The sequence below is a fragment of the Propithecus coquereli genome, unplaced genomic scaffold (genome assembly GCF_000956105.1).
Source record: "Propithecus coquereli isolate 6110/MARCELLA unplaced genomic scaffold, Pcoq_1.0 Scaffold95, whole genome shotgun sequence".
NCBI classification, from domain to species: Eukaryota; Metazoa; Chordata; class Mammalia; order Primates; family Indriidae; genus Propithecus; species Propithecus coquereli.
This window is the reverse complement of record NW_012155840.1, coordinates 5,850,120-5,861,924: the sequence shown is the minus strand read 5'-3', so window position 1 is coordinate 5,861,924 and position 11,805 is coordinate 5,850,120. Positions and strand designations below refer to the sequence as shown.

At 36.0% G+C, this 11,805-nt stretch overlaps 1 protein-coding gene across 2 annotated transcripts in view; it reads right to left on the bottom strand.

Moving 5' to 3' along the window:
* LOC105826996 (ADAMTS-like protein 1) overlaps window positions 1–11,805 on the bottom strand; it is a 198,865-nt gene that overhangs the window by 43,405 nt on the left and 143,655 nt on the right. For both annotated transcript variants that reach the window (XM_012665018.1, XM_012665019.1), the window contains exon 6: window positions 1,258–1,332. In XM_012665018.1, coding sequence (XP_012520472.1) covers window positions 1,258–1,332 — 75 coding nt within the window. The remainder of the gene's footprint in view (window positions 1–1,257; window positions 1,333–11,805) is intronic.

Here is an 11,805-nt window from a genome sequence, read left to right as displayed (position 1 = left end):
AATCATTTGAGTGGTGATAGTGCACACACATATTATCTTTTGACACGTGAACAGTAAATTTTATGGGGTCGCTTAGCATTAGAAAAGAACTTGGATCCACATGAGGTGACTTATCAGCATTTTTTGGTTTTGCCTGAACTATCCCTTACTTATTCCTTTACTTCACATGACCCTTCAAATCTCACCTCTTTCGTGAAATGTATCTTATTTTTAGAAAGACTATGGTAGGCTGTGTTGACTTTTACAAGCTCCAATTTGTCTTTCTCCTGTTTGTCTTTCTAGCACTTACAATCCAATTGCCAAAAAAATAATGCTTCCTACCTAAATTGGTTTCATAGGCATGTGTGTGGGAGAGGAGAAAGAGCAGCAGATGACAGATGGCTTTGTGGAAACACAGGAACAATCAGAGTGGAGTAGATCAGAAATGCTCAAGGAACCAACTAAAGTGAAGCCTTTCAGTGAAACTGAATTTTGCAGAAAATGCTATCATAGTCTCTCTCACCCTCTTCTTTGTTTACAGCCCTATAATTTTCTGCTGATAATTTATAGGTCTATATATAAACAGCATTCAACACTAATTTAAAAAAAGTTGTGGCTGTGCATTGCTGCCTTGGCATGACTGAAGATCAATTCTTGCACAAACCCTGGAGGCACCATGCTACCATTTGATATTTGGGGTTATGATTACCCTTCAATCCTGAATCCCAATAGCTATCTTTAAGATATTAGGGCTCTGAATTGTCTTTAATACATGGGATGTTTAATTATCACACGATGGCTTTCTTTAAATGCTACAGTGTTCAGGTTGCTTGTGGTTTCTACGTTCCTCTGGATTGACGAAGTAATGAAACATGGGGATAGGAAGAAAAAGAGAAAGAATGAAGAAGAGGGAGAGAGGGTTGAAAGGAAGGAAGAAAAGGAGAGGCAAGGCAAGAAAAAGATTAAGACTGGAAAGGAAGAAGAGAGAGGGTGAGCTAGAATATTCACAAATGCACAAACATGTGCTTAACCCATGAACAGCCCCTTGGGAGCACCTGTTCTGTACTTTTCAGGATGACTGTTGTTAGCGATAATGACCACAGAGGTTTCTGCCATCTCATCAGGCAGCTCGAAGATAAACAGAAGCACTCAAAATATCATATTATGATAGAGTAGAGAGATTTGTACTCTTGTGTTTTAATCTCTTCTGGGAACATAAAATAAACAATAACAACTAAAATTCCCACTCGCCAAAGGAAAACAACGGAGTTTACTTACACAAGTGATCAGGTCCTTTTAAGACGAGGCGAATATGTCTACTTCCATAGGGAATAGCAACCACAGTATCGTCCACTAGAGAGAAGCAAAGCAAAGTCTTAAAAGCACATCATTTGACACAAAATCATTGACTGCCTCCCCTATAAAGGCACTGACCGACATACCTAAAAAAAAATGATAACTTTATAAAGTGTTTAAAATGTAAAAGTCAATGTTTGAGAATCAAAATTTTGACTTTCTTTAAAATAAAATATGCCAGAGATACTAGTCCATAGGGGTATTTGGCCTTTTTTAAAAATATGAATTTTGATATATTAAATAATGGATTTGCAAGTTTTAGTTTGATTTTAAAGTCTGGTCTTATACTATGACATTTCTCTAGATTAGAGTACTTGTGTTGAATTAAACAATAAAAATAAATTCTAATGTTCAAATGATGAATTTATTATATCAAAATCTGGACTTCTCTCTAGCAGAGTACCTTGGATGAGTAGGGCAGATAAGAGGAGGGGAAAATATATTTGTTGTATGCTTTGAACCCCTCAAGAAGAGAAATCATGCTTTCTAGTTCTTGAATATCCTTCACACTATGTACCCCTAATACTACATATAGTGAGTGCCCATAAATGTTTATTAATATTCCTCCACACACACCTCCCTCTGTTTCAAAATATTTAAAAAATTCTTATTCACAGATCATTTTATAATGGATTTCTTTTTACTCTACTTGCAAATTGGGCTTAAATTTATAAGAAGCAGACATTAAAAAAAATTAGAGGTATATCACATATACTCCAAATACATCGCAGGCATTCTTATTCAGAACTCCATTTGTGACAATAATGCCTTATATTTGCATGGCACTGCAGAGTTTCTTTCACCTAAATTATACTATTTACTCCCTCACCTAAAACTTGTGACATCAACAAAGAGTATTTTACAATGAAAAAATGAAGCCTCTGAGAAGTATCATGCATAGTCCAAGGTCAAAGGGATAGGAGGGCACTCAAGAAGATTAAGAGAAAGGCAGAATTTTTAAAAGACTCATCAGCATATTTAGAAGCTCTGTGGGATTCTTTGTTCATACATATCTTTCCAGTAGTACACATTATTATCCTGCTATTGGAAGAATTTAGTTTCAATAAAAGAATCCCCAAAGTTACACAATTTCTCTGAACCTGAACATTATCATCCTATCTTTAGGAGAATTTAGTTTATACAAGTAAATCTCAGAAGTTACCTGACTTCTCTGATCCCCAGTTTCCTCGTTTGGAAAACAAGGAAAACAATATTTACCTCATAATACTGTTGTGAATAGATACAAATATAGATATGGGTATAGTTTTATAGATCTGTGGATCTATAAAACTGGAACTCAGGAGGTATTCTGTAAATATCATTTTCCTCCCTCTATTCCAAATCTCTTTAAGGACAGAGACGAAAAACTGTTTATTTTTATTATTTTTAAACTCTCCAAGGCTCCTAGCACTACCTGTTCAATGAGAAAGGAGAAATCATATGTTCCCAGTTTTTTCCCCAAAGAGGTTACATTTACCAAGTTCTCTAGAATCCTGAATATTCTACTCATGCTACAACCTTACAGTTGTTTCTAATGTCATACATTGTTAAAGAAAAGGCTGAATTCCAGAGAGCTGAGAGTTTGTGGCACAGGAGAACAGACAATGAAAGAGCAATACAGAAAAGGAACAACAACAAAAAGTTAAGGCTGGGCCCATGGGGCTTTAAATACCTTGCATAAAGAAATGACTTTTTAAGTTTGCAAAAGAAACTCAAAGCGGTTAAAACAATGGGATTTCTAGAAATAGAAAGTCTTTGTTTATTCCCAGGTCAAATAAAGTGCAAGTAAAAAAGAAGCTTTCTGCTCCACTCTGCCATGCTCAGCAGCCGCCTTCTGACCCACACACCACTAGTGCAGCCTCCCTCTTGTTCTGCTGAGAACTGACTCACATTCCACAGGCTGGGCATTCATACCCTCGCTTTCAGCTGATGCAGTAACATTTGTATGCTCCCCAAAGAAGAGAGGGAAGAAACCTAGAAAGTTGTTGAGGGGAAGAGAGTAGCTGGAGAAAGTAGACCAGGCAAAAGTAGAACATCTTCTGATGCCTCTCTGGACTCACCCAGTCAAAGAGAAATGGAGCAACTGAGGCTGATGCAAACTTGAGCAGTTGGCAGCACACAGCACAGAGGTAGGAAGAGTCACAGCCTATTCTATTGTTCTGAAAAGGCCTGATGGATTCCTGGCAGGTGTTTAGGCAATAAGCAAATCCATTACTTTATTCCACAAATAAAGTGTTAGGCTCCATGCTAGGTACTAGGGATTCAGTGACAAAGAAGACAAACAAAGCGCTAGTCCTACAAGATGGTCCTTGAAAAAGGGACCTAAGACAAAATGTGTGGGGGAATACTACATACTATATCCCATTGATGGAAATTTCCAAAGCACATTGGTTAATTTCTTAGGAGCTCTGAACCAAAGAAACCCATTTCACTGTATTTAACTCAATGGACACCCAATGTGTTTATCTAGGGAAACTTTTTCATCTGTATCACTTGTTAACATCAGCTGACAGATATCAGAAAATATACTTCAAGGAATGGTGCTCTTAATTTGACAAAAAGCAAAATAGAAAAAAAATTTTATTTTCTGCATGTTTATAAAAGCCATTCTTTCAGTTGTATATTTATTAATAATTGTTTCATTTGCTGATAAATTCTCAGTGATTTGGGACAGGTTGGGGGATTCTTCTGTTGGCACCTATTACAGTGTTGTGCACAGAGAGGTGTTTAAGATATCCCAGAATGTGAAAGCAATCTGGTTGCAACACCTGCCTCCTCAGTGAATAATGCGATTGGTATGGCTGGCAAGGCAGGTGGCCACATCCTCTCCCACCGCGCTATGCATTCCTCCGGTGCCCTTTCCTACAAAGACACACTGTTCTATGATCAAGTGCATCTGTCCTAATCTATTCCGGCTTTGTTGACGGAACCATAATGCCAGTCTTCAGGACATATTTCTAGGTTATTAATCAACAATTCTAAAAGAACTGCTTCAGAGATCAGATATCCCTTTTCTCAGTTAAATGGACAAGCTTTCCATGGAAATCATAAATTCTATCATTTCACATATGTAAATTGCAAATGCCCTGTCTCAAGAAAATTGTTTCCAAGGATTTTACCTAAAAGATTTCCTTAAAAAGTTCACATCAACATGTATCTTCTACAACTTTCTACATAGAACATTTTATATTCATTTTTAAATCTTGCCATATGTGGATGTCCTGCATGATTCACTGCTGTATTAGAGAAAGGTGATAATGATAATATTTCAAAAAGACAGACTTTTTTATTCTGTTATCTGAGTTTATCTTATTTTTAGTTCTGCTGATAAGTTCATGTTTTTAAAGATTCTTCCCTCTAAGCCTATGGGGCCGATACTTAATTTAATTTCAATTTTTTAAAAATGAAAGAGTTCATTGTTTTAGTACAGTTGGGTACATATAAAAATAATCTGCCAATCTTGAGGAGGTTTTAATGGCATATTTTAAATCTTCATGTCAATTTTATTACTCTTAACATATATCCAATAACATAAGGAGAAGCCGAGCATTTGAGTCTTCCAATCACTACCCCTCCCTGCCAGTTTATCTGTAATTGCAAAGAGGAGGATGTATACTGGATGGGCTAACAAGGTGCTACCATCCTCAGCTGGGGAACTTCATTGAGGAACTTCTAGTTGCCTAGGCCAAAAACTCTGGAGCCATCCTTGACTTCATTTTTATGTCTAATCTGTTAAAATGGCCTATTGTCAAAATACCCTGTTTCACTGAATCTAAGAGGAATAATTTTTCATATTTTAACATAAATGAAATTGGAGTGTATCTCACAATCAATAGTGTCTTACATTCTCTCTCACCCAGGCAGTAATCCTGCCATAGCTATATTTGTCTGCAAAGGTGTTAACATCAACACACCACTGTCAAACTTACAAAATGGGTGTCAGCATTTTGGAAAAAAATTCCAAGACATAGTGGAGCATGTTCATTTAATCTCTAGGAATCAAATGGTTATGGAGGTTGTAGGAAGATGAAGAATCAGAGATGTTTAATAACAGTCCCATAGAGGGAGTGAAAAGCTGGCTAGGTATACATAATTGCAAAGTTGAATTAAGAGCCTAGCACCAACACTTTGCTTCTGGCCAAAATGAAGTAACAGTGACCAGATTTAACATCTTGCCTAAAATAACCAGAAAGTCAGATAAAATTATGTATTATAAAACCATGATTTTTTTTTAGATATTGGACACCAGGCAAAGAAGGGCAGCAATTCCTGAGAGTCAGAAAACAAATGAAGTAAGGCTTAATATTGACCCAGCTTACTGCCTTGTAAGAGTTTCTGGGCTACAGCTTTAGAAGTGGGAACTCTGGTAGAGCTTACCTGAATTGAGGAGACAAAGCAAAATCCAAGGAGACCAAAGCAGTTAGAATTTGTGGGGCAAAGTACCAGACGGGAGAGAGCTGTATAGAAAGACAACTCTGGAGATCTAAGAGGGTCCCCTTTAAGTACCCGACTGCATAATGATCAATACATGAATATGAGGAGACTACCTGGTCTGCAGAAGGAACCACATAAAAGAATTACAGAGTAGAGTACATGGAGCTCATACATGGTGGAGAATAGTATCTTATCCCACTAGCCAGACTGGAAAACTTCAAAAGTCATGGAACATTGAGTAGAGTGTTCAGAAATGTCTTGCCTCAGCAGAAGGGCACAATTAGCTCTAGACCAAACATGGCTTTGGTCCTATCTACCAAATTTTAAGACACAAAAGGATCTAACTGATTTAAAGTAACTTAACTGCTCCCAGAACAAAACTCAAGATTATTTATAGGAATACAAAAGTATCTAGTACCCGACAAAGTAAAATTTGCAATGTCTGGCATCCAGTCAAAAATTACTAGACATGCATAGAAACCAAAAAATACAGCCCATATTGAAGTGAAAAAGCAATCAATCAAAATACATAGTGGACATTAAAATAGTTACTATAACAGTATTCCATATGTTCAAAAAGTTATATACTGAAAAATTAATCTCCAGGCCCAAAAAGTTTCACTGTTGAATGCCACCAAGTATTTAAAGAAGAAATAACATCAATTCTATACAATGTCTTCCAGAAAAAAGATGAGGGATCACTTCCCAACTCATTGTATGAGGCCATTTTATGTTAATACCAAAACCAGACAAAGACATAACAACAACAAAAAAAATGCTACAGACCAGTATTTCTCATGAACATCAGTATCTCTCATGAACATAGATGTAAAAACCCTTAACAAAATATTGTCAAATTAAATGAGCACTCTATATAAAAAATAATACACCATGACCCAGTAGAGTTTACCCCAGGAATGCAAGGTTGGTTTTTTTTATTTAAAAACCAATTAATGTAATCTATCATAATAAAAGTCTAAAGAAGAAAAACCACATGATCATATCAATTGAGACAGAAAGAGAATTTGATAAAATTCAGTATCTATTAATGATAATAACTCTCAGCACACTAGGAAAAGAAGGAAACTTCCTCAATCTGATAAAGGGCACTTATAAAAAACCTATATCTAATATCGCGCTCAATGGTGAGAAACTGAATGCATTCCTCTTAAGACTGGGAATAAGATAAGAACGTCCATTCTCATCACTCCTATTCACGATTGCATCAAATGCCCTAGCTGGTACAATAAAGCCATAAAAAGAAATAAATAACTTACAAATTGAAAAGAAAGAAGCAAAGCTGCCCTTATTTGTAAACAAAATGATTATTTCTAAAATCCCAGTTATCTACCTAAAACTCTTAGAACTATTGAGTTTAGTAAGTTTGCATAATACATGGCCAACACACAAAAATCAATCATGTTTCTACAAACTAGCAATATAAAACTGAAAATGGAAATGAAAAATACAATTCCAAGCTAGGTGTGGTGGTGAGTGCCTGCAGTTCCAGCTAGTCAGGAAGCTGAGGCAAGAGGACCACTTGAGCCCAGGAGTTCAAGGCTGCAGTGTGCTATGATTGTGCCTGTGAATAGCTACTGCACACTAGCCTGGACAACATAGTGAGACCTCATCTCTAATAAAAAAAAATGAATACAATGCCATTTTTAATAGCTACAAAAATACAATAGACATAAATCTAACTAAAATATAAAAAATCTAGATGCTGAAACTAATAAAGGCTGATGAGAGAAACCAAAGAAGACCGAATTAAATGGAGAGACATGAAGTCCTCATAAGTTGAGCGGCCTAACATAGTAAAGATGGTAATTTCCATATCCCTAAATCAATCTGTAGAATTGACAGAATTCTAATCAAAATCCCAACAAGATTTTTTATAGCTATGAACAAGTAGACAGTAAAATTTATATGAAAAGGCAAAGAACCAGAATAGAATAGCCAAAATGAGTGGTTGAAAAGAAGAATAAAGTTGGAGAAATCACACTACTTCATTTTAAGACTTATTTTAAAACTATAATAATCAAGGCAATGGAAAATTGGTGAAATGACAGACACATATGTCAGAATAGAGTCCAGAAATAGACCCACACAGAAATGGCCAATGGATTTGACAAAGATTTAAAGACAATTCAAGGGAGAAAAGATTATATTTTCAATAATTGGTGCTGGAAGAATTGGGCATCTATATACCAAAAAAAGAAAAGACAAACAAACAAACAAACGTCTTTTCAGACAAGCCAAGTGGGGGAAAAATTATAAAAAAAAATAAAAAAAAATTCATCAACCTACCTATAAAATTTATACCTTTTATAAAAATAACTGAAAGTAGATCATTGATCTAAAGGTAAAATGTTAAACCATAACATTTCTAGAAGAAAGCATAGGAGATCTTTGTGACCTGAGCTTAGGCAAGAAGTTCTTATACTGAAAAACTGATAACATGGTCTTCATCTACATGTAAAGCTTTTGCTTTATGAAACATAATGTTAAGCAATTTGAAAAAAAAAGACTACAGAGAAAATATTTTTGAATCACATATCCAACAAAGGACTTGTACCTAGAACATATAAAGAATTCTAGTAGAAAGCCAAGCAGCCCATTTTTAAAATGAGCAAAAGACTTGAACTGACACTGTATCAAAGAAGAATAAAGCACATGTGGTAGGTAGAATAATACACCCTTCCTCCCTGCCAAAGATGTCCACGTAATACTACAAGGCAAGGGGGAATTAAGGTTGCTGATGGAATTAAGATTGCTAATTAACTGACCTTTAAAGTGATTATCCTGGTTTATCTGAGTGGGCTCAATGTAATCACAAACGTTCTCTAAAATAAAAGAGGGAGGCAGGAGAGGAGGTTAGAGTCAGAGACCGATCTGAAGACGCTATGTTGCTGGCTTGAAGAAGTCTAGGATTGCGTATCACCTCCAGAAGCTGGAAAATCAAAAAAGAAAAATGGATTCTCCACTAGAGCTTCCAGAAGTAATGCACCCTGCTATCACTTTGATTTTAGCCCAGTGAAACCTATTTTGGTCTTCTGACCCTCTAGAAACATAAAATAATAGATTTGTATTGTTTTAAATCACTAAGTTTGTGATAATTTGTTATAGTAGCAATTGCAAACTAATACAACTTGAAAAGATGTTCAACATGATTAGCCATTAGGCAGATGCAAATTAAAACAATGATGAGATACTACTACACACTGATAAGGAAGGCTAAAATTAAGAATATCAAGTGATGGCAAAAATGAAGAGCAAGTGAAAGTCTCATGTGTTGCTGGTGGAAATGCAAAACAGTAAGCCCCTCTGGAAAACACGCTTTTTAAAAACATTAAATATACACCTACTATATAGGGGTATACTATATAGAATCCAGCCATTCTACTCCTAGGAATTTACCCATGAGTAATGAAGGCATATGTCTATACAAAGACATGTACATGAATGTTCATAGAAGCTATATTTGTAACAAGCACAAAATGCAAAGAACCCAAATGTCCACCAACAGGTGAATGGATAAACTAACTATGGCATGTCCATACCATGAAATTGCTATTCAGCAATAAAATAAAATGAGCTATTGATATATGCTGCACTATTAATGAATCTCAAAATAATGATGCTGAATGAAAGAAGCTAGACAGGAGAAGTACATATTTTATAATTTCATTTGTATAAAAATCCAGAAAGCTCAATCTAATCTACAGGGACAGTGGTTGCCAGGGGCCAGGGGCAGGAGCGGGTAGGAGGGAAGAGTTACAAGGGCACAAGAAACATTAGGGATGATGAATATGTTTATAGTCTTGATCATGGCAATGGTCGCACAGGTATATGCCTATGTAAAAACTTATCGAACTGTACACTTTAAATGTGCAATTTATGGTATGCCAATTATACCTCAATAAAACTGTTCTAAAAAAGGGCCAAGTACCAATGAATTTTATTTCTTTCATGGGTTCTTTTTAAAATGCTGTATTACTAGGGCTCCTGAGGATGTGCAGAAACGAACTGAGTAAAAATGATTTAAAAAGAGTTGAAGTTTGAGAAAAAGTTGCATTTTGGTTTTATTTATCAATTGATTTCAGCTTTATTTTCCTTTATTTGTATGCACAAGAGCAATATATGATAAAATATGTCTAAATATAAAATAGATATTTTAAGAACCATGAAGTAAAACCCTAAGTGATCGGAAAGCATTGTGTCATGGTTTCTTAGTTTCAATGGCAGCTTTTTTTTCTTTCTTAGTGACACATTAGATAATGGCGCATCTTTCGATCAATGATGTCTTAGACTCAAAGAAATGCAGGTGTAGTATATCCATAATCGGACCACTTCTCATCACGTCCACAGCTACTGGTGCAGTCCAAGCCATCATCATCCCTGTCCTGGCTTACTGTGTAATAGTGTCCCCTCTGCTGTCTGTTCTTAGTACAGTGGACAGAGTGATCCTTTTAAAAAGTAAATCAGATCAAGTTATTCCTCTACTCAAAATCCTCTAATGACTTCTCATCTCATTCAGACTAAGATCCAAAGTGCTTACAAAACGCTACAACATCCGTTCCACTCTTTACCCTGCCTCTCAACATTCCTGCCTTCCTCCTTCCCTCTAGTCTTTCTAAAACTCACTTTGCTTTGGTCACACTGGCTTCTTTCATCTTCCTGAAATGTGTCACAAATGCAAATATCTCAGGACCTTTGCACTTGCTTTTCTTTCTTTCTAGAATTCTCTTACCCCTAACTTTTGCATGGTGCCCTTTCTTTCCTCCCTCAGATTCTTGCTCAAATGCCATGCTCTCAGTGAGTCTTCTCCTTACTAATCTAATGAAAATTGCAACTCCCTTCCAACATCCTTGGCTGCCACACCCATTTCCTGTTCTTCTTCCCTGCTTTATTTTTTCCATGGCTTCCATCACCATATGACATATATACATTTTATTTAGTTATTTGTTTGTCTGTCTGTCCCTCACACTAGTAAGTGAGCCCCATGAGAAAAAAATGGATTTTGTCTGTTTTGCTCTTTGCTGTGTTTCCAGCACTTAGAAAAGTTCCTCAGGACATAGCAGGTGCCCAATAACTATTTGTTGTTGAATGAATGCATATATATAGCCTTGAATGGCTTGTGAGCATAGCCTGAAGCAGCCAGGGGCTTGGTAAGAATTTCTTTAATGTTTCGTGCTTTCCTTAAAAAACCCATATGTATTTTGCACTTTATAATATAGAGGCCTGTGTTTTATTATAAACATACTATACTTCAAAATCTTTGAGCCAGAATGATAGTTCGGGAATATGTTTTCCCATATCCATTACATATCAGCACAAGCTACAGTCTCAGAAGCACATCCTTAAGTATTAGGAACTTCATCTTATCTTGACATAAATTAGTTTATCTGGCCCTTGCTCCTCATGGAGGCAGGGAGAGAGCTTGAGGATACCCAGGTGATTTCAAAACATGCAGAAACATATGAGAGATCTGCATAGCTGGAGATACCAAATGGATAACCAATAGGCTGGCTTTAGGTCTAAGAATATTCTCAGTATACTTGGAAAATACATAATATAGTACAAGTCAATAAAGCTTGCAAGAAAATAAGTCTAAATTTCAAGAAACAAGGTAATGTTAGCTATATCTGACTCTTTGTTGGGTTACAGAAGTCAAGAAGTGACCAGAAAAAACAGAAAGACTGAATGCTCTCAGTAGACAGTCTTTTCCTTTAAAAACAGAAAAAGAGTGCCTTGATCTTGCTCTATTTCCATCATCTGTATTTGTTAGGCAATTATAAGGCCTTTTAATTAAAAAAATGGGTTTTTAAAAATTTACCAGCAAATGGCAGCCATTTGATAAATTTTTCTGAGTTTTCTTTTTCCTTCTGGCACATTCTACCATGGTCTTTCTCCACCCCCCTGTCTTTTCTGTGTTCCCTTGAGGCTTGATAACATAGAGAAAAAAACTTGGATATAAGTTCAGAAAGAAAATGAGTTCAATGTGGGGAATCTGAGTGCTAGGAGTTCGAAAAGAGC